The 24,287-nt window shown below is 39.2% G+C and overlaps 1 protein-coding gene across 5 annotated transcripts in view; it reads right to left on the minus strand.

The window, feature by feature from the left end:
- Positions 1-24,287, minus strand: part of pola1 (polymerase (DNA directed), alpha 1) — a 163,989-nt gene that overhangs the window by 20,516 nt on the left and 119,186 nt on the right. For 4 of the 5 annotated variants that reach the window (XM_061922029.1, XM_061922030.1, XM_061922031.1 and 1 more), the window contains one exon: positions 8,753-8,849. The exons of the other annotated variant lie outside the window; for it this stretch is intronic. In XM_061922029.1, the coding sequence (XP_061778013.1) occupies positions 8,753-8,849 (97 nt within the window). The remainder of the gene's footprint in view (positions 1-8,752; positions 8,850-24,287) is intronic. 5 annotated transcript variants of the gene reach the window in all.

The following is a 24,287-nucleotide window of genomic DNA, read 5'->3' on the forward strand; positions in this document are numbered from 1 at the left end:
GCGGAAGAAGATGAATGGATGGATGGATGGATGGATGGCATTCTACTCTTTCGTTGTCCTACACTTTTCAGCGGTCCCTGAATGAACCTTAAACCACCTGTCTGGTATTTCTCGGCTCGATCATTCTGGGCCATTACAGCAGGTTCTATGTGCACGATTGAATCAAAATATAATTTTTTGGGGTAGATAGATCGATAGATAGTACTTTATTGATTCCTTCAGGAGAGTTCCTTGGGTGGGTAAAAGAAAATAACTGAGAAGCACTGATCTAGCCCAACACTCAGCCGCAAATAGATTGTAGTCTTGTGGAAAATGCTCAATTCCAAAAGTTAAGGACATTTAAAATGCAAATGCATTACTCATTTGAAGTCAATCTCACTTTGCAATGGTTAAGTGGACAAAAATGTGTCGTATTATGATGCATTGTCTAAGGTACAATACCGTTGTGAAGACTACAAAATAAAGGCAGACGAGTCAAAAAGTGATTGGCAATGATTTCTTGCATCTCGACTGGGACAAAAACATAACGCAGAAGTAGTGGGCTATAATCATGTTAGCACCCCTCCCTCCCTGCGCTGGTCCAATCCCTTTATTTTAGCGCCTTCCATCATCCGAGTGGTCATCTGCTGATTACAAGTTATATATACCTCTGGCGTCTCTCCCGGCTGCCACACAAGTCCGGTCGGCATACATACATAAAATACATACATAAATATTTAATCAAATAAATAAATCACTCAGCCCAGCAGCCCTTTCTAATCAAGTGACATCAATCAGGGAGAACTGTGGGTAAAAAGGCCTTGTGGCTGCCGCCTACTGAGCGCGCTCAGAGGGCTGGAGTAGCATCTATTTGAGGCCAAGGGGAGAAATATACGCTCCATGTCCCATTATAAGAGAAGGGCTATCCTTTCGTCAGCGCGCCCATTACTTGCCCTATCATTTCTCCAAATCTAAAACCTGTTTTCAATCAACACAGCCAAACGAGTGCCTGTCTGGGAGAGAGAGTGAACGGAGGGAGAGCGATAAAGGTGGACAGTGAGGGAAGGGCTGGAGGGCTCTTTCCGCCGCTCTCCCAGTGATTGGAGCGTTTTGCATTCTGTATGTGTGTGTGATTGAATCCGTCTCCTAAATTAGGGCTGTTGACTTGAGGAGCTGAATGTCCTTAACCCCCTCCCACACACATATATACAATGGCCATACTTTTGTGTGTGTCCGTGTGTGTGTACAGGGCACTGCTGATGAATATTGTAAGTGCAGCCTGGGTAACCGGCTTACTTTCACACATTGATTGTTAATACTATGTTGCATGTGTATTTGTCGGGAAGCACTGATGGGAGAATTCAAACGGAAATTTCACTGCTTTGATTTAAATTCTAAGGACACTTTGACAATTATAACGCGGACGAGGAGTAAAAAGGAAGGACATTTTACATTTAAACAGCTATTTTTTTTCGCAAAGGGCACACAACTCAAAAGTCTGTGAAGCACAAGTGTCAAAGTGAGGCCTTTTTTGTCATTGTAAAAATAAAGTTTCTGTTATTATTGAGCTATATTATGTCATATTATTTTGCTTAGTCGCCGTAACCCAATGCATTGATGTGGATGTTTTGTTCGGATAGCTTAGTATACATTCACCTACAATGGTTTTATTAAACAAGTAAAAAAAACAAAAACATTAAAAGTAGGGCTGGGCGATATATCTATATACACGGTATATCGCGGGTTTGTCTCTGTGCGATATAGAAAATGACTATATTGTAATATTCGAGTATACGTTCTCACGCAGTAGCTTTAAGATGCGGGAATTCAGTCTCTTCTTACTCTTCCCTGTCTCTCCTCACAGACAAGCAGGCGCACATTCTTACTTACCTCACAACTGTCACGTCATACGTCACATACACGCCCTCGCCCAGCAGAGAGGTAGCGGTGTGGCTAACATTAGCTGCTAACGTAGCCGTACGAGAAAGAAGGTACGGATCTGGTAACAAATGAAGGAAGACTTAATTCCCAATAAAAACAGCATCGTCTGGCGGTGGTTTGGCTTCAAGTGGGAATATGTCGAACAGACAACCGTAATTTGTCAAGTGTTGGGCGAAGGCATTGCTATAAAAAGTAGCATTACTGCTAATATGTAGCATCATTTGAAAAGTCACTCGCTAGAGAATGAAGAGAACTTAATAACCGTAATAACCTACCACATAGTGAAGGACGAATACTATTTGATTTCCTATTATGCAGCTCATTTTTATTTGACACTTAAAATGTCTCTGACAATCTTGCACTTTATGTATTGGAAATGACTTGAATGTTTGTGCCATTGCTTAATAACTTTACTAAAAATACTTTTGATCAATTGACTTAGTTTTGATTTCCCTCTCTGCATGAAAGTTTAAAAGTAGCATATACTAATGCAGTATGATGAAGAATGTTTTAATGTAGACACATATAATCATCATACTGCTGTGATTATATGCATCAAGTGTTCATTCAAGGCCAAGGCAAAATATCGTAATATATATCGTGTATCGCGATATGGCCTAAAAATATTGCGATATTAAAAAAAGGCAATATCGCCCAGCCCTAATTAAAAGTAAGCTTTCACTTTTCTGGGTTGAATGTAGCTGGGATAGGCTCCAGTTCTGAGCCCATTCATAACCCGAAAGGGACAAGCGGTATTAATGGATGGATGGAAAAAGTTTAGACACTCCATGTCAAATTTAAGCAGTTGTTAAGCAATACAAAATGACCAACACAGTGTTTTTCAAAGGTGTGCAGTGCAGAAGCTTGAGAAAGATAGACAAAAACTTTTTTTTTTTCCAAACCTGCTAAGCTAACTTCAGTTATGTTTAAAAGCAAATTGGTGTTTAGTCCAAAAAGTCCACTTACAACGGAGCTTCCTATTTCACCCATAAAATCCAATTTACAGGGACGGAAATGAAGATTTACAAAATCAGCTGAAAATGTTTTAATCCTGAAACACTGCTTTGCGGAGGGCCGCACAGCAGACACACCCGAGTGCACCTAGGGGGGTCTGGGGGCATGCCCCCCCAGAAAAAAATTTAAATCTATGTTAGTTTAGGATGCATTTCCTGCTATTTTGAGTCAAAATCTGTTGTTAATCTTCACCTTCAGTTTGATTGATATATCGAGGCATGCCCAGTTCCACTTGTTTCTCACGCCCTTATCGATATCTTTCGCTAATGAAGCATTCCTATCTTGAACAAGCTTAACAATGTCTGAAACTGTTTTGTCAATAAAGAAACGTGTTAATTGAGAGCTACTGTGTTTTCTTTCAAGATTAGTCGCCGATAAACACAAACAGAATATGAGTTCACAATAATTGAGGATTAGGGACTAGATATTGTCGGTAAACGACGCGTGCAGACGCCTATAACGGGCAATGTCATTGGTTGATGTGGTCAGCTGATAGTAGAGCTAGTCAATCTGGTGCCTTCACACATTGGCATTATATTTTCGCGGGACTTCTCTGCCTTGTACTGATAACTAGGTCAACGCAAAGACAAAAACCACAAGTACCTAACCCCCCCTATATTTTTCTCCCCGGATTTAAACGATTCACAGAAATGACCCTGGCGGTAGGGGTGTAACAGTAAACAAAAATTTCGGTTCAGTACGTACCTCAGTTTAAAGGTCACGGTTCGGTTCATTTTCGGTACAGTAAGAAAACAACAATATATACATTTTTTGGTTATTTATTTACCAAACTTGTAAACAATGGCTTGATCCTTTTAACATTGGGAACACTATGATAATACTGCCCACGTTAATCCACATTAAATTGCCTCAAGTTGTTGCTTGGATGAAATAAAATGACAACTTTTCTTCTACATATAAAAAGTGCAACATTAAACAGTTTCAAGTCAACTCATCATGCTTAATTTATTACAGCATTTGGGAAGCCTGTAGTTGATTTTTATTATGTAAATGTTATATTTTTATCAACATGTGATAGCAGGGACCCTGCCATTCAAAACCAGGCTGCTACATTACTAATGATTAATGTAACTATAGCTGAAAAAATAGTACCTCAATCAACACTGTCCGTAACACACACACACACACACACACACACACACACACACACACACACACACACGCACCGCAAAATGAGCTAACGTTACGCTAAAAGCTAACTAGCTTTCACCTCAAACAGGACTGCGAGTAAGCTGAGCAGTTTGTTTCTAAAAGGTCAACGAGCTCATAGTGATGCTTAGAAAGTATTTGACTTGGAAGTGTTTAGTGTAATTTGGAGAGTCCGCTGCTCACCTGCTAAACGCCTATCTGCTCGACGCTAAAGCACTGACTAGATGCGTTCTGAATACACACTGCTGATTGGCTTGTTATCGCTACAGTTGTAACCAATCAGATGGTTGTGTGGGAGGGACAATGCAGGGTGCTGTGCACAGACAAACAGAGGCAGAACGGAGCGGAGCAGCTTGTTAAGACTTTAGCATATGTTCGCGTGGAACTCGTTCGATACTCCTCTGCACCGAACCGGAACCCCCGTACCGAAACGGTTCAAAACAAATACACGTACCATTACACCCCTACCTGGCGGCACCAAAATCAGCGGAATTCCGCGGATCCGCGGAAAATTCCCATCCCTAAATTCAAAAACTACCAGTAGTAATACTCAATATACATTTCATGATTTGAATATTAACCAAGCAATAATGCTTTTTTTATCAAAAGCGCAGACACAGAAAAAATATTTATAGCGACGCCACAATCACTAACGTGTGTCCCTATGCTTACGTCATCGAGTGGTCTGCTGCTTTCTCACTTCTTTGCTCCCTGTAAATTTATTTTAGATCATAAATCATGCCTGGACAGAAGACGTCTGAGTAGATATTCCGACAAGTTGGTGCACTTTGACAGCCATTTAAGACCTGAAACTGGTGGGAACTACACAAAAAGAGGAAAAATACTGTCCCTTTCATTTGGTTTTTAAAATAAATCCATCCAAATTTGATTAAATTTGAGTAAAATGTGTGCCCACCTTTATAGTATGTTTGAAATAAATTCAAATCCCGAACCAAATGGACAAGTAGAGGTGGGGGAAATAAATAATTTTTAGATGCATTGCTATTTGGACATGGATGATTACAGAATTGATAAGTCACTAATTAATCATCGATTAATTCATCATACATAACGTAATGTAGACAGTTTTAAAATTTAGCTGACTGCAGCGATCCACCTCACCGAGAGATCGGACCAGCTCCTTTACTATAGGGCAGTTATGATCCAATTTTGCACACATTTTTATTAATTTAATAAATGTGGGAATTAATTTAACGGTTTATTATTCCAAATTAATAGGTTTTTTTTTTAAGTTGCAAGTGATAAACGCTTATTTAGGGAAACGAAAATAAAATAAAACAGTATCAATATTCCTCAATTTTATTATTGCATCAATAGTCAATTTTTATTTGAATTGTAGCTCCTGAATCGTAATCGAATCGTGAGGTGCCCAAAAATTCCCACATCTATGGACAAGTGATTGAAACTCTGTGCGTGCTGAGAGATACGCCATGCAACGAGGAAAGCCTCATTCCTTCTAGTTCACACACTCAGGGTGACTCAGCCTTTCCAACAGGGAAGAAAGAAGATCTTAGTTGGAAGAACTGGTCAGTAAAAAACGTTTTTGCCACCACTTTAAAATTCGACACAAACAAACTGCACTGCACACTAGTAACTACAAAGGTCGAAAGAATATTGAACAACAAATCAATAATTGAAGGAAAAAACTTGCCATCTAAACAATACCCCATTTGTTGACAAGAACATACAGCCATGGAAGCACATTCAAGCAGTGGTACCTCAAATCAGTGAAAGATTCACAACAGCTTCCATGTTGCTGATAGCCAACACTAACTAAAACATCTCCATTTGGACTCGCTGACGTCACACATCCTTCGGCAACTAGCACCGCATTATGTCAGATACTTGAAGTATTTTTTTTTAAAGTGACACAATAGTTACTTTCTTTAGTAATTAATTACATTTATTAAAGAGTATTACCATTAATAATTAAATTGCTTTTTGGTAAAGTAACAAGTAACTACAATTTAAGTCATTTTCAGAACACAGTCTGTCAAACAGCATGATGAAGCAGTTGGCAGGTTGGTGTTCCTGGCTAACATCTTTGCGTGTATGTCTTATAATAATGTTCACCTATAAAAACACCATTGGTAAAGGTAAATTATTTTCATGATGCTGCTGACATTTAAACATGTCCTAAACTAGGAGACTTTATCTTACGTTTCGTTCTTTGATGTTTTTGTTAGCTGACAAATTAAGCATACAGTAGCTAAATGTTTTTAAAGAATATTGGAGATTATATTTGACTTTTCATATATTATTTTCAAGGCTTTTTCTTTTTTTCTTATCTCAAAACACATCTTAAAGGCCTACTGAAACCCACTACTACTGACTATGCAGTCTGATAGTTTATATATCAATGATGAAATATTAACATTGCAACACATGCCAATACGGCCGGTTTAGTTTACTAAATTACAATTTTAAATTTCCAGCGGAGTTTCCTGTTGAAAATGTCGCGAAATGATGATGCGTGTTTGTGACGTTATTGGTTGGAGGGGACATATTAGCCCAGCACCACTTACGGCTAAAAGTAGTCTCTTTTCATCGCGTAATTACACAGTATTTTGGACATCTGTGTTGCTGAATCTTTTGCAATATGTTCAATTAATAATGGAAACGTCAAATAAGAATGCTGTTGGTGGAAAGCGGTGGATTGCAGCTGCCTTTAGCACCGAAACACAGCCGGTGTTTGTTATGTTGTGAAGCTTTAACACAGAGCGGTCAAGCGAACATGTTTCTCTACGTCAACCAGCAAGTTTTTGGATGGGAAAATTGTGATATTAAGTCGGCTCTTACCAGAGACTTGAGTGGATTACGCGACCTCATCCTGCAGCAGCTCAAAAACGCAGCTGTGATCTTGGCTTCTCTCAGAGACACTGGCGTTCACCGCAGCCATCCGACTTTCAGGAATGATTTTAGAATCTCACTAAAATACTTTTAACACAATAAGCAGATAAGGGATTTTCCAGAATTATCCTAGTAAATGTGTTTAATTACATCTGAAACTCTCCCACTGCTACACAATACCTCAATGCTAACGAGAAGAAATTACTTTTCAACGACTGTGGTTGGCTTTGACAGTTAGGATTGCTCGTTTGCATCAAAACAGTTTTTTTTCCACACTATGTTAGGGTGAAACCACCCTTGCCCAGGCACAACCTCCTAGTTTTTTTGAGTATAAATATTTGGGGTTTTGGCACTAGCCGCTGGACTAGAACTGTCCAATTTAGGTCTATGAGCACGAACTGATGAAGCGTTCTTGGATGAGCGGCGAAACATCTTCTAAGACAAACCAAACAGTCCAGTTGCAATCGATTGAATGCCCTGAGATGCCAATGACCTGGATGAATGAGAACGTTCATAGACAAGCCCTGAATATGTTTCGCTATTTCTCGTCCTCCAGTGATAAGGTTACACGTAGGAAACTTACTTTATTTTCCGCCACAGAGATGAGAATTAGTGGCTTAAAAGTGTCTTTGCACTGTGGAGTGAAGTTAGCCGCTAGCTAGAATGCTACATTGCATTGATAACGCATTTGTTCGCTTGTTGCTGTCAAATTTACAGACACAGCTTGAATGTGTCATCAACATGCATTATCACGTTATAACAATAGTATCATTTACATTTTGTATATCGTCTATATCAGTGGTTTTCAAATGGGGGTACGCGTACCCGAGGGTACTTGAAGGTATGCCAAGGCGTACGTGAGATTTCTTTTTTTTTTTTCTAAAAATAGCAACAATTCAAAAAACCTTTATAAATATATTTATTGAATAATATGTCAAGAAAATATTTATGTAAGTTCATAAACTGTGAAAAAAAATACAACAATGCAATATTCAGTGTTGACAGCTAGATTTTTTGTGGACATGTTCCATAAATGTTGATGTTAGAGATTTCTTTTTTTGTGGATTAATGTTTAGAATTAAGTTCATGACTCCAGATAGATCTCCATTACAATCCACAAAGGGGGCACTTTAAGTTAATTACTTCTATGTGTAGAAATCTTTATTTATAATTGAATTACTTTTTTATTTTTCAACAAGCTTTTTTTAGATATTTTTATATATTTTTTTCCAAATAGTTCAAGAAAGACCACTACAAATGAGTAATATTATGCACTGTTATACAATTTAATAAATCAAAAACTGATAACATAGATACTTCATCTCTTTTTTTCAACCAAAAATGCTTTGCTCTGATTAGGGAGTACTTGAATTAAAAAATGTTCACAGGGGGTACACCACTGAAAAAAGGTTGAGAACCACTGGTCTATATCACGCAACCCTCCTATTAACCATTAGAAATATTAAATAAATAAATAAAGACAAAGCTTGGTGTTAACCTTAGCTTTAAACTGGTCCCAATTTTTGTTGAACTTTATTTAAATGATATACTGCAGGCCATTAAAAACAAATGTTGAACACCACAAACATTCCACTGCATCTTTACTGCTACTTTCCCTTCCTCCTAGATAAGGTAGTTACAATTTTAAACACTGTAAAAGCCTTCCGTATGAAATTATTATTATTTTTTTAAGAGTTTGTATTACCCGCAGGTATCCTGACTGTAATACGGTGCTTTTGTGAGCGTGTGAGTGTGTTTGCGTGTGTAATGCTCTTACTTTTCTCATCCCCTGTCAGTACTTTGGCTACGATGTGCTCCCAGTCAAAGATGAACCTGTAGAAGCAGATCTGGTTGTACAGGGCCTTCTCAGAGTACTGCAAAGCAAGCAAAACAAAAGCGATTGTAAGTTTTGTCCGAAAAATAACTGCTTCTAAATATCTCCTTCCCTTGTGTGAAGCAGTAAATGTTCTTGCTTTTTAATCTTGGCTGCAATTAACTTAGGGGAGCCTGTGGATGAGTAGCTGTGTGTGGTGGAAGCGAAGGAAAAGAGGAAAGAATGATAGAGAGTAAAGACAAACAGAAAGAAAAGATGGGGATCGGGCCTGAAATACCCTCCCTCATAATAGTTTGTTGTGATTAGCCATTGTGAAACAGTATTGCGAACAGCCAAGGCTGTCAATTTAATTAGCCATTATGCTGCATGTTTAATTGCAGTTATTGGCTCGTCCTTTCCCTGCAACGATGGAGAGGGCGCGTTAAGCCCCAACCCCACACCGCCATCAGGTGTGCGCCAAGTGCTTTATTATTACTGCCAGGAGGAAGAATCCCCCGACAATTCCTGCGTGTCACCACTGGTGAGTACGTGTACCCATTATACCTGCCAATCGACCACCGGCGTAATTGTAATTTCAGTTTTTACTGTGGCGGCATAATCAAGTGGCAAGAATGTCTAATATATCAGCGTGCAAAATATGACGAATGAGTGTGTGTGTATAAGTGGAGAGGCAATGGGGGGGGGGGGGGGGGGGGGGGGAGTTAATGGCCTTCAACGGCTGCATGCATGGAACGCACAGCTGTTGACCACTGATGCGCCGCCTAGACAACAACCAAACCATGCAAGACCCATAATGGAGCCTCGCTTTTGGTTGCCAAGGTTGTGCAAGCGCAGCCGCGCGCCATCTTAAATATAAAACACACACACACACACACACAAACACACACACACACACACACACACACACACACACACAGAGAGCACAAAGACAGCACTCACATTCAAACAATAATGCTGATTACGGGCGGGCTGATTGCAACATTCTCTGACGGACAGGTGTCAGAAAGGCGTGGCTAAAATAATACAGGGTTGTTATTGAATTTGGAGCACCTCACCCCACCTTTCTTTGACACACACACGCCTGCCTCGTCATTCAGCTGCGGCGTTTTGTTCCCGCACTGACACCATTTCAATTTGCTCCACAAATCTGCAGCATTTTCAGCCTGACTGCCTAAGGAGCAAACCAGCTGTGAAATTGCCTCTCTCCCGGGAGCACAGGACTCCCCCTCCCCTCGCCGCATTGGACCCCTTTGGTTCCCTTCGTCCCCTACTGTCTCATCCCCCATCCCTTCAACTCTGCTTTCCCCACAAATACATTCACAAAAAAAAAAAGAAAAGAAAAAGTCTCCTAAGGAAATCTAAGAATCTAAAAAAAAAAAACAGCAACAGAGTGAACAGACAAATGGACCTCTGAATGACTCGTCACATCTCTGGAGTGGCCCAAAAATGATCACTTGGTACTTGTTGTTCGTCTTATAACACCTGTCGCCACCCTTCAAGGAACACAGGGAGAAATAACTTGCTCAAAAAGGCGCTCTGTGGGGAGAAAATGGACAATGGGCAGTGGAAGACAGCATGCATCAAAACGATGGCAGACGCGGTAAAGACCGACATGCAGCTGCGAGGAGCAAAAGACCAGGCAAACATACAACGTCCCTGCTTAGCTGAGACTCCAGCGGACTTTAAAACTCTCTTGCTTTTTCCAAGCGATGAGCATTTATTGGAGCCCGTTGCGAGTTGCGCTGATCAGCTTCACAAGACACCATAATGAGTCAATATATGTAAATCTTTACTAGGCAAACACGACGGGAAACAAAAGCATTTAACTGGCGCTCTCGCCCGCAAGCCTCCAACCATTCAGCTCCGGTAATTTCTCCCCATTCAAAGGCATAATTGCCTGCTATTTGAAGATATTCATGCCCAATTTTTGAAATTAATTTCAATTGGGGGGAAATGTAGAAATGTCAGCTCCAGTGAAAGGGATTTGATTTCAATTATCTTCGCTCAAAGGACTGTGATTTCCAAATACACTTAAGCAAAATTATGACAAGAATTTTTGTTCGGCAAAATTCAGTGTTTAAAGAGCGATTAGGCGATAATGGGGCAGCTTTGAGGCGGCGGTGAATGCAGCCGTCTCCCTCTGAAAGGCACTCAATTATCTCTGATTGCTCCCGCTATAATGTATCAAATAGAGATACCTGCTATTGCCGTAATTTGTGTGAAAATTAACACGGTGCAATTTCCACTAGAGGGAAAAAGGGAGCTCTAATGGGCGCCTGAGCGTACATCAATAAAGCGAGGGGGAGAAAAAGGGAGAGGGAAGGGTGAGGAGAGAATAAGTGGGAGAGCTAACGAGGGAGGGGAGGGAAAGAAAGTGAAAAGAAAAGAGCAGGGGCAAGAAAGCGGTGAATAAAAGGAGAAAGCAAAGGAAAGTCAGAAGAGATTTGAAACAGAGTATGGAAAAAAAAAGGGGTATTTGAGTTAAGCGTTTTGGATGCGGGTGGAGGGTGGAGTGTGTGAGGTGAGGATAGAAAGGAACAGCACGGGAGGGAGAGGAAGAGAAAGAAATTTAATTTACTGAAAATATAACAAATTGCACCTGCGCATAACTCCCCCAAATTACCAACCAATCAAGGCAGAGTGCCTATTACTCTTCCATTACATGTAGATCAGATCACGCTCTGTATCTGCGTCCAGCCAGAGAGGCGGGAGAAGTAAAAGGCAGAGAGAGATGGAAGGATGGATGGAGGAGAGGGGAGGCGTGCGGAGGAAGCCCCCACTGTGATGATAAATGTACCGTGATGCAAAACAGGAAGAAAAGGAGAACAAACAAGAAGTGTATTTCACATTCCAGCACAGAAACAAGAAAACATGATTGTCTTTACGACACATCAATAAGGACTCATATTAACTCCATTAGCCGCAGTGATATTGTAGAGGTGACAGTGACATAGAAATAAATTAAAACGTGCCTCATTGTTGTCTGCTGCCACGGCAAACATGGCCGAGATTGGCCTCTTGAGCTCTCTGCATAATTGGGATCACTTAAACATTAATAATCTGCCAGCACTGCAACACCTTTGATTGTTATTAAACAGAGGAACGAGTCAAATGAGAGACAACAGGTTTTCGTAACCTGTGTGCTACAAAATGAAAGGTCAAAGGTCAGTAGGCCGAATAGAACTTGCGGATAGCAGTGTTTTCAAAATACATTTACTTACTTGTTGCTTCTTGCCACACGTCAATCAATCAAAGTTTACATATGTAGCCCTTAATCACCAATGTATCAAAGGGCTGCACAAGCCACAACGACAAGTAAACTTTGGGGGGAAATTTTCATTTTTAAATACAGGATTTAATACAGGGAGGTAATCACCTTCCAAGTGATATGTGTGAATGGTCTAGTAATACAAAGTTTGTGGTCAATATTCGTGTCCAAAGAAAATTCATTTGCTGTTTTGTAAATTTTCTACTGTTAAAATCTCATCAGTTTATCATCTGTACAAGTTCAAAACGATCACAATTATTGTTGTTAGCCTGCAGTTGGGCTAGTTTATTGTATTTTAGCATTAAGCTAGCGGCATAGGAGCTAACCTTATCCTGTATGGTTGTATTTCTTTTTCAGTTTATGCCTAACTGTATTGTTGATTTAATAAGATTTCTACATGCATGTGCACTTCATTTGTATATTAATGTACTTTCCTCTAAGTACTTAGTGTTACACAAACTTCCTTGTGGAGACTAAAGCTGAAACGATTACTATAGTAATTCGATAACAAAATATTTTTGAGGAATATTTGCTGCCTCGAGACGTCGTTAACTTTTTTTTAACGGCATTTTGCCTCGTTTAGTAGTCAAAGGTCACGTTTTGCACGGACTGTTTAGGTATTGCACACCTTGTTTATGTCAGATCATATGCCCCCTGCACTGCACAACACCGCACCTTTATATACGCTTGAGTTTAGTAAACTTTTTCGCCGACAAAACTCGCAATGGCAGACGCCGCAGAAAGCATTGGACAAGAGCCATAGCAAAACGAGGGAATTAAGAAGCGACAAAACTTGTCTAAGGTATGGGAACACTTCACATAAAATGGAAGGAAAACGCGGTAGTATGCAAACATTGCTCAGTGGCACTTGCATACCACAATAGCACAAGTTCCATGCTGCAGCACCTGTCGAGAAAACATCCGATTGAGGGACGTCCTGAGGCGAGGAAAGTAATCTATTATCAAATGTAAACGCAAAAGTTGTGTCAATAAAATAAATGTTATTCATTATGATAACCAGGATGTGTTCTTTCACTCCCGCGAAGTCATCAAATGCTGCCAAAAGGTGTTGAGAACTAAGAACGCTATCCCAAAGTACTGGGTAGTGTTAAATAGATTTTACACTAGTAACCACGCGACAGTAGTCGTGCAAAGTTATTGGGGTGATTCAAGTCATGCAACCACGTGCTACTTAGATAGCTTGCACTTGCACACACTGTTTCTATAGCATAGGCGCCCATCTACATTTCTGCCAGTGAGTGCTTGGACGGGCGGTAAATCTGAAGTTACTTTTCTGAGCATGAGCGGTTTTTGCTTGGTGGTGACTCACCACTGGTTGTGCATTTCAATACAGTATGAAAGGCACTACCTAATCCACTTTTTATGTTTGATATAATGAAAACTGTTGTTATTGTTTTATTTTTGATACTAAGAATATAGTTTTATATTAACTTTCTGAGGGAATATTAATTTGGAACTATCCATCCATCTTCTACCGCTTATTTCCTTTTGAGGTCGCGGGGGGCACTGGTGCCTATCTCAGCTACAACCGGGCTGAAGGCGGTGTACACCCTGGACAAGTCGCTACCTCATCACAGGGCCAACACAGATAGACAGACAACATTCACACTCACATTCACACACTAGGGACCATTTAGTGTTGCCAATCAACCTATCCCCAGGTGCATGTCTTTGGAGGTGGGAGGAAGCCGGAGTACCGGGAGGGAACCCACGCAGTCACGGGGAGAACATGCAAACTCCACACAGAAAGATCCCGAGCCCGGGATTGAACCCAGGACTACTTAGGACCTTTGTATTGTGAGGCAGACGCACTAACCCTTCTTCCACCGTGCTAAGTTGGAACTAATTATATATATATATATATACATATATATATATATATATATATATATATATATATATATATATATATATATATATATATATATATATATATATGTGTGTGTGTTTTCATCTCAAACATGTTATGATGGCAAGATGAACATTGATTACTACCGTATTTTGCGGATTATAAGTCGCAGTTTTTTCATAGTTTGGCCGGGGGTGCGCCATATACTCCGGAGCGACTTATGTGTGAAATTATTAACCCATTACCGTAAAATATTAAACATTATTATTTGTCTCAGTCGCGGAAGAGACCAAGAAAATGTCAGCAATCGTCACACACACGTCAGCAATTGTCACACACACGTCAACCAATAAGAATTTGGCGGGGAGGGTCATGGCAGAAGTGCATTGTGGGTCATGGGATGCTAACTGCTATATGCTACTGCTGTAGCTATTAAAATGGATCATTTCAACATTGGCGGTAACTTATAAAAACTGAGAAGGGCAAAACAAAAATGGAACCGAAAAGGAAATCATGTACTGCAGATTACAAGCTAGACGTAGTGAAATATGCAGCAGAAAAACGACAAGAGGAAGCGGCGCATACTTTTGGAGTTGGCAGAGTTGTTTAGAAGCGACATCGGGGAAGAAGATTTCATGGGATTTATCGATTAGGAGTGACAGATTGTTTGGTAAACGTATAGCATGTTCTATATGTTATAGTTATTTGAATGACTCTTACCATATGTTACGTTAAAGGCCTACTGAAATGAGATTTTCTTATTTAAACGGGGACAGCAGGTCCATTCTATGTGTCATACTTGATCATTTCGCGATATTGCCATATTTTTGCTGAAAGGATTTAGTAGAGAAAATCGACGATAAAGTTTGCCACTTTTGGTATTTCCTGAAAAAGCCTCGCCTTTACCGGTAGTCGCAGACAATGACGTCGCAAGTTTGGGGGCTCCTCACATATTCACATTGATTTTAATGGGAGCCTCCAACAAAAACAGTTATTCGGACTGAGAAAACGAGAATTTCCCCATTAGTTTGAGCGAGGATGAAAGATTCGTGTTTGAGGATATTGATAGCGACGGACTATGAAAAAAATAAAAATAAAAATTAAAAAAAAGAGTTCAAAAAAACAAAAACGCAATAGCATTGGGACGTATTCCGATGTTTTTAAACACATTTACTAGGATAATTCTGGGAAATCCCCTTATCTTTCTATTGTAATGCTAGTGTTTTAGTGAGTTTAATATTATCTGATAGTCGGAGGGGTTTGTCCACGGGTGTCTTGACGCCATGTCTCACGGGTGTCGACGGCAGCTGTACGGACGGCACAAGCTCAGCTAATATCCGGTAAGTGGCGACTTTTTAACCACAATTTTCTCACCGAAACCTGCTGGTTGACATGTAGTCGGGATCCATGTCTGCTTGACCGCGCTCTGATCCATAGTAAAGTTTCAGCTCCGGGAATTTTAAACAAGGAATCACCGTGTGTTTGTGTGGCTAAAGGCTAAAGTTTCCCAACTCCATCTTTCTACTGTGACTTCTCCAATATTAATTGAACAAATCGCAAAAGATTCAGCAACACAGATCTCCAAAATACTGTGTAATTATGCCGCTAAAGCAGACGACTTTTACCTGTGGGTGTGTGTGCGTAGCGCTCATACTTCCTAAAAATGCGTGACGTCCTGCATACACGTCATCATTACACGGCTTTTCCAAGACGAAACTCCAGGGAAATTTGAAATTGTAATTTAGTAAACTAAAAAAGCTGTATTGGCATGTGTTGCGATGTTAATATTTCATCATTGATGTATAAACTATCAGACTGCGTGGTGGGTAGAGTAGTGGGTTTCAGTAGGCCTTTAACATACCAGGCACGTACTCCGTTGGTTATTTATGCGTCATATAACGTACACTTATTCAGCCTGTTGTTCACTATTCTTTATTTAGTATAAATTGTCTTTCAAATGTCTATTCTTGGTGTTGGATTTTATCAAATACATTTTCCCGAAAAATACGACATATACTCCAGTGCTAAGTATATATGTTTATTTCCTTCTTTATTATGCATTTTCGGCCAGTGCGACTTATACTCCAAAGCTACTTACAATCCCAAAAACACGGTATTTTGCATGCAAAGAAAGCAATGAACTGAATTGCGTTCTTAAAATTTAAAACTGTTGTTTTCATTATTAAGAGGTTTGTCTTTTTATACTGTTTATGTATTGTTGACAGGTTGAAAACAGCTCAGCTGATTTGCGTGGAGAAACCACCATTTAAACTGCACCGTAAAATAATCATCAAAAACGCACGAGAGACAACAATTACATTATGCGGTCACACCACATAGCACATAGGCCTCCGAGCGCACCTGTTTTTATTAGCACATACAAATTAGCACAGTCAACCACTACAGATGCATTTCAGCTGTGCGTGTCAGCCTTCAATAATGAAAATAGGCATTTAGGAAATAAAAGACTATTAGGCTAAACGCAACAATTGAGGGCACATCTTAACATGCATAATTAAACTTTAATTAAGCAAAAATATTGCTCCGGCCCGGCTGCACCAAATAATAATATAAATCCATTTAATAAAGTCAAAATACAAATAAGGCAACAAGAGAAGTATGCCAAACTTCTCTTTTGTAATGTAAATTTGTAAAGTCGATATGGGCATCTACATCAACTATATGATTTGCCTGAGAAGCTGGACAGGACAAAACATAAATAAATAAATTATTCATTCGATTATTTGATCGGGATATTCAATAGAATAATTGATTACTAAAATATTCCATAGCTGCAGCTCTAGTGGAGACCATCAATAAACAACCTAAAGTTGGAAGTTTTTTCATCTTAAACCTAAAGGACTGTTTACTATACATATCTGCCAAACTAAATTCGAACATTTTGGGAGGGCAGAAAAAATATTTGTGAATAAATCAGGAGTGTACAACGTGTGTTACATTGTAGTGATGAAATAGGGTTACAAATGAAAAATACATTAAAATGTTATAATGTAACAAAAAAAGAGTGTACTAATAACAGATTTGTTTTAATATATTTGTAGAGATGTTTTGAAACTTAAGAAATCACATGCGTCATACACAGCCAATTATGCAAATTATATAATTTGGTCATACTGACACCGCCCCAGCCATGGCACCCCAAATAACTTGCCAATCTATCAGAATTACTGAAAAAGGCATGATTTATTATCGAATTTTGTACTACTGAAAAAGCTAAAATTATTGCCAAGGTGTTTATTTACCTGAACATATACTAATAATAACAAACCTATTTGTGTTGAACAAACACAAATTTGCCCATCTTCAACTAATTCTTCGAAGTGGATAAGAAAGTGAACATGTGCAGTAGCTGACTTTGACTAAATAGTCATTCAACCAAGGATCGCCCAGTAAAGAAGGAACAGAAACAATGTTGCGATCATACTTGCTAACCCTGCAGGATTTTCCGGGAGACTCCCAAAATTAAGCGCCTCTCCCAAAAACTTCCCGGGACAAATTTTCTCCCGAAATTCAGGCAGAGCTGGAAGCCACGCCTTCTCCAGCTCCACGCGGATGTGAGTGATGTGTCGACAGCCTGTTTTCACGTCCGCTTTCCCACAATTTCAACAGCATGCCTGCCCAATGACGATAAGGTCGACTAACTGTAGAATGATCGAGGGCGAGTTCTTGGTTTCCTATGTGGGTTTATTGTTCGGCAGTTTCATTAACGTCCTCCCAGTGCGATACCAACACACAACAACAGCAGTCATGTTTTGGTCTACTGTAAAGCAGTTCGTCTGCCGTAAACAGCAATGTTGTGACACTCTTAAACAGGAAAATACTGCCATCTACTGTACATGCACCACAACACCTCCAGGCAACTTCAAACCTTTACTAATACCCTCCTCCATTCACATCCCATCTCCCCGGATTGTAAATAACCTAATGTAAATAATCAAATGTATTTGTAATGTATATACTTGTTCTTATGTTATCTGAACTCACTATGTTCTCTGCTCGCTGTACATATCCTACTAATTCACACCTACACTGTTTCAATGTCCATTTTTCTGTTGATGCAATTGTTGATGACTGAATTACTGATATCAACCAAAGGTCCTCATCCCACCCCCCAGATTGTAAATAATGTAAATAATTCAATGTATATACTATGATGATTATCTTGTGTGATGACTGTATTATGCTGATAGTATATATTTGTACCATGAATTGATTAAGGTGGACCCCGACTGAAACAAGTTGAAAAACGTATTCAGGTGTTACCATTTAGTGGTCAATTGTACGGAATATGTACTGTACTGTGCAAACTACTAATACAAGTTTCAATCAATCAATCAATCATTCATATGTGACAATAACATCTACGCTTTTAGAGAGTGCAGTGCACAACTGCGCACACAACAGCAGTAAATATACTCCTCCCCTCTTAACCACACCCCGCCCCAAACTACGCCCCCCGCCCCACCTCCTGAAATCGGAAGTCTCCAGGTTGGCAAGTATAATTGTGATACTAGTAAGGAGCAAACTGCTTAGCCAGTTTTCTCGCACCATTGAGTTCATTACCTTTACAGTGCAATACGTTTTCATAACATGGTCACTACTGCCTACTTTGTCTTGTTATATTCTTATTTTACTGTTATATTGTTATTCCCATTGTTTTTATTTTTTTTGTAATATTTCTCTATTTTGTTTCCTTTTAAACCCCCATTATTTACTTTTTACAATTTTTTTATTTATTTTTTTTTTTTTTAAATTGATCTCAACTCTGTACACTGCTGCTGGAATTTTAATTTTCCTGAAGGAACTCTCCTGAAGGAATCAATAAAGTACTATCTATCTATCTATTTTTGCCCTAGAATTTTTGTGGCAATAAAGAAGATTTTGTTTTTTGGCTAGGACTGACTGCAGTGAGTAGTGTTTTTTTGTATGTTCCAGCGATGAGGGTTTACTGTATCATGCTTGGCAACTAGAAGTAGATTTGGCTATAGCAGCCTGACTTAATACAAACCCTGTTTCCATACGAGTTGGGAAATTGTGTTTCAAGTAAATATAAATGGAATACAATGATTTGCAAATAATTTTCAACCCATATTCAGTTGAATATGCTACGAAGACAACATATTTGATGTTCAAACTGATTAACATTTTTTTTTTTGCAAATAATCATTAACTTTAGAATTTGATGCCAGCAACACGTGACAAAGAAGTTGGGAAAGGTGGCAATAAATACTGATAAAGTTGAGGAATGCTCATCAAACACTTATTTGGAACATCCCACAGGTGTGCAGGCTAATTGGGAACAGGTGGGTGCCATGATTGGGTATAAAAACAGTTTCCCAAAAAATGCTCAGTCTTTCACAAGAAAGGACGGGGCGAGGTATACCCTTTGTCCACAACTGCGTGAGCAAATAGTAAAACAGTTTAAGAACAGCGCTTCTCAAAGTGCAATTGCAGGAAATTTAGGGATTTCAACATCTATGGTCCATAATATCATCAAAAGGTTCAGAGAATCTGGAGAAACCACTCCACGTAAGCGGCATGGCCGAAAACCAACATTGAATGATCGTGAACTTCGATCCCTAAGACGGCACTGTATCAAAAACTGACATCAATCTCTAAAGGATATCACCACATGGGCTCAGGAACAATTCAGAAAACAGTCCTGTCTCCCATCGAAAATGTGTGGCGCATTATGAAGCGCAAAATACGACAGCGGAAACCCCGGACTGTTGAATGACTGAAGCTCTACATAAAACACGAGTGGGAAAGAATTCCACTTTCAAAGCTTCAACAAATAGTTTCCTCAGTTCCCAAACGTTTGAGTATTGTTAAAAGAAAAGGTGATGTAACACAGTGGTGAACATGGCCTTTCCCAACTACTTTGGCACATGTTGCAGCCATTAAATTCTAAGTTAATTATTATTTGCAAAAAAAAATAAAGTTTATGAGTTTGAACATCAAATATTTTCTTTGTAGAGCATTCAACTGAGTATAGAACCTTTATTTAACCAGATAAGAAACCCATTGAGATCAAGATCTCTTTAACAAGGGTGACCTGGCCAAGAGGTCAACAGCACATGTCACAGAGCAGTTTTTAAAAAAGTAATACATTAAGACATACATTTTAAAATACATAAAAGAGAACTGTAAAACAATAAAGATTTACACCTTTTAAAAACACAGGCACTGTGCAAACGTCTCTTGCTCTCTGTCCCTCAAGACAGAACGGAAGTCTCCAAATGGAAGTAGTTCAGTGAGTTTCAGTTTCTTCTGCAATGCATCCAATGCCATAGGGGCAGCAATGCCAAAAGCTCTTTTGCCAAATTCAGTCCGTACATGGGGAACAGTTAAAACATACAAATTGTTAGAACGTAACGCATAAGAGCTGTTTTTTCTTTGTAACAAAGTACACAAGTATGGAGGTATTAAACCTAAAAGAGCTTTATAAATGATGGTCAGCCAATGTGTGTATCTGCGTGCACTCAATGAAGATATGTCTGACTTCATATACAATTGACAGCGGTGACAATTGATGAAAGCCAGTAACAAATCTTAGTGCTGAGCAACGTTCCCTCTAAGGCACGCTCCTGTGCAATTGCACAATGCGCACGCGTCCTCTCTGCACGGCAAATCTAGGCCGCGCACAAAATCGAATAAAAAGATAAGCGCCTAACAGTCGGCACGTGTAGCCTGTATGTTACTTTAGTAAAGTACTATACAAGTACTAAGTAAACAGTGAATGATATAACTGGGCTAGATCAGAAGAAACTAAATTCAGCTCTAGGATTGGAGAGTAATGAAGACTGAACACAGGATTTAAGTTTAAATGGTACCAAATTATATTAAAGAATAATAGTAAAAATAAATAACAACAACAACAGACATACAAATTCGAATGGCCATTCACATTTTCAACAAAGTCACAGAATGTTCGATATTTACAATGGGATACAGTACTTGATTCAGTCCTTGTTGCTACCAAGATGGTATAAGTGCAACACGAGTTCAGAGTTCATTAAACGGCCCCGCAAAGTCCACGTTGTGGTGGCAGTGTCCAGAGGGGTTTTAGTGAAGGGACGGGGGAAAAGTGGATGTTCAAGAGGACCGAAATGAACACGTTGCGTTATGGTAAACAAAGGGAAAAACAGAGCGGCTGCTGAGGATTCTCCTACCCGCCCGGGGCTCGGTTGGGTGGATTCAGTTCTAGGCATAAAGCGTCAGACTCTAGTTCAGGCTCTAACTCGCCATCCAACCTGGCCAATTCCGTAGATAAATCACACTAAAACACTCTCGCACGACGACCCACGGCACCAGAAGTCGGCTCCTGCAGCAACGTCGCCCAACGTGTACCTCTCGCTCCTCCTGGGAGCAGCCCACTACCGGGTTTTATGCTTCACGCGTTAGGTCACGTGACTGCGGGACGTAATGATGCACGCAAGGACAGCTTCAATCAATCAATCAATCAATGTTTATTTATATAGCCCTAAATCACAAATGTCTCAAAGGACTGTACAAACCATTACAACTACGACATCCTCGGAAGAACTCACATAAACGACGAAAATAAATTGAAAGGATATTTAATGGGGTTTTGAAAGAATATTTAAATAGAAAGGATATTTAACTACAAAGGATATTCAATGGGGTTTTGAAAGGATATTTAAATAAAATAATATTTAGCGGGGTTTTGAAAGGATATTTAAATAAAAATATATTTAATGGGGTTTTGTCACATGTGCGCCACTGAATGCTCGAGGAGTTTTGGCGTTTGCTCACACAAAAAATCGGAGGGAAAATTGGTGCTGAGTGAAAAACAGTGTCCAAGGACTGGAGGCATTTAGATGAAGCACGTCTCCATAATCAATTACGGGCAAGAGAGTCGCTGTCACCACTTTCTTTCTGACTTTAAGAGAGAAGCAGTTTTTATTTCTAAAAAGGAAACCAAGCTTTACCCTAAGCTTAGAGACCAAGTTGTTAATATGGGCTTTAAATGAAAGCTCCTGATCAAGAGTAAAACCCAAGTAATTTAAGACTTGCACTATAGTGTTTCCATTTGATGTTACAATATTTGGAATATTTTCTAGTAGCACCCTTGAATGAGAGAAAACCATTACCTTGCTTTTATCAGTATTTAAAACCAATTTAAGATCACACAAATGAGCCTATGGGTTGAAAAGGATTTGCAAATCATTGTATTTCAATTATATTTACATCTAACACAATTTCCCAACTCTTATGGAAACGGGGTTTGTACATAAAAGGCACAACCAACAAAAATACAGTATGTTATAAATAGATATTAAGAAATAATGTATTTATATTATGTAAAGATGTGTATTTACCTTAAATAATCATGTATGAACAACAAACAAAAAGTCTACATTGACAACTACAATTCAGACTAGAGATGTCTGACAATGGCTTTTTTACCGATATCGTCCAACTCTTAATAACCGATACCGATATCAATAGATACCGATATATACAGTCGTGGAACTAACACATAATTGTGCCTAATTTTGTTGTGATGCTCCGCTGGATGCATTAAATAATGTAACAATGTTTTCCAAAATAAATCAACTCAAGTTATGGAAAAAAACGCCAACTTGGCACTGCCATATGTATTATTGAAGTCACAAAGTGCAATATTTTTTTTTAACATGCCTCAAAACAGCAGCTTGGAATTTGGGACATGCTCTCCTTTAGAGAGCATGAGGAGGTTGAGGAGGGCGGGGTTTTGTTGGGTAGCGCGGGGGGGGGGTGTATATTGTAGCTTCCCGGAAGACCCTTACCCGCAGGTTAGGCCCTTTTCCACAGCAGAAACTTTTTCAGGAATTTGCCCACTTAGCTGGGTTTCCACCAATAACTACCTGGGTAAATGTAGTTTTTTAGGAACATTTCAGAGGTCCTCCTAACTAGGTGGGACTTTTCCAAGCAACAAGGAACCTTTTCAGAGGCGGGCTGTGCTGTTGAATGCTGATTGGTTGAATACTGCTGGGGGTGTTTTCCTGAAACATATTTTTCAAACGCACGACGGCCATTGGAATATACACGGCGACTTTTTTATTTCTTACTTGTGTATTTCTATTACAACAAACTTGACAACAGAGAGAAATAAGAACGAAAGGAGCTTTTCTAAATGCAGGAACTTTTGTGGGGCGTCTTTTTGCTGAAGAAACCTAATCAGTAGAACTATTTTGGAGTGTTTTTACTCAACCGTAGTCTTTAAACTATATACAGTTCATTTTTGTTTATTAGTTTTTACAAATTTAATTTTGTGATGTGAAGCTACAAGAAGTGAACGAACTCTTAAACGTATTAATGGAGGTGTACAAAGATGGACGTGAAGCATCCTACTCGGCTGCGTGCTATTCAGACTTAGTTGGATAAATGTTAACAAAAAGGAGGCAGCACACAAGTGGAGTGAAGATAAATAAATGATAAATGATAAATGGGTTGTACTTCTATAGCACTTTTGTACCTTCAAGGTACTCAAAGCGCTTTGACACTACTTCCACATTTACCCATTCACACACACATTCACACACTGATGGAGGGAGGTGCCATGCAAGGGGCTAACCAGCACCCATCAGGAGCAAGGGTGAAGTGTCTTGCTCAGGACACAACGGACGTGACGAGGTTGGTACTAGGTGGGGATTGAACCAGGGACCCTTGGGTTGCGCACGACCACTCTTCCACTGCGCCACATCAAATCTTAACTATTTACTTTATTACATGTTGTAAAAGTAGTCAGTGACACTCCATTTGTGTACTTATTAGCCTCAACCCGAGTGAACAGAACGTTAATGCTAACAACCCAACCCTGACATTTATTATCTATATCAGGGGTCACCAACCTTTTTGAAACCAAGAGCTACTTCTTGGGTACTGATTAATGTGAAGGGCTACCAGTTTGATACACAGTTAAATAAATTGCCAGAAATAGCCAATTTGCTCAATTTACCTTTAATAAATAAATCTATACAGTATATATATAAAAAATTGGGTATTTTTCTCTGTCATTCCGTCGTACATTTTTTTTCTCTTCACGGAAGGTTTTTTGTAGAGAATAAATGATGAAAAGAAACACCTAATTGAACGGTTTAAAAGAGAAGAAAACACAAAAAAAATTCAAATTAAATTTTGAAACATAGTTTATCTTCAATTTCGACTCTTTAAAATTCAAAATTCGACCGAAAAAAAGAAGAGAAAAACTAGCTAATTTTTAATCTTTTGGAAAAAGTTTAAAAAATAATTTATGGAACATCATTGGTAATTTTTCCTGATTAAGATTAATTTTAAAATTTTGATGACATGTT

This window comes from Nerophis ophidion, linkage group LG15, assembly GCF_033978795.1.
Source record: "Nerophis ophidion isolate RoL-2023_Sa linkage group LG15, RoL_Noph_v1.0, whole genome shotgun sequence".
Taxonomy (NCBI): Eukaryota; Metazoa; Chordata; class Actinopteri; order Syngnathiformes; family Syngnathidae; genus Nerophis; species Nerophis ophidion.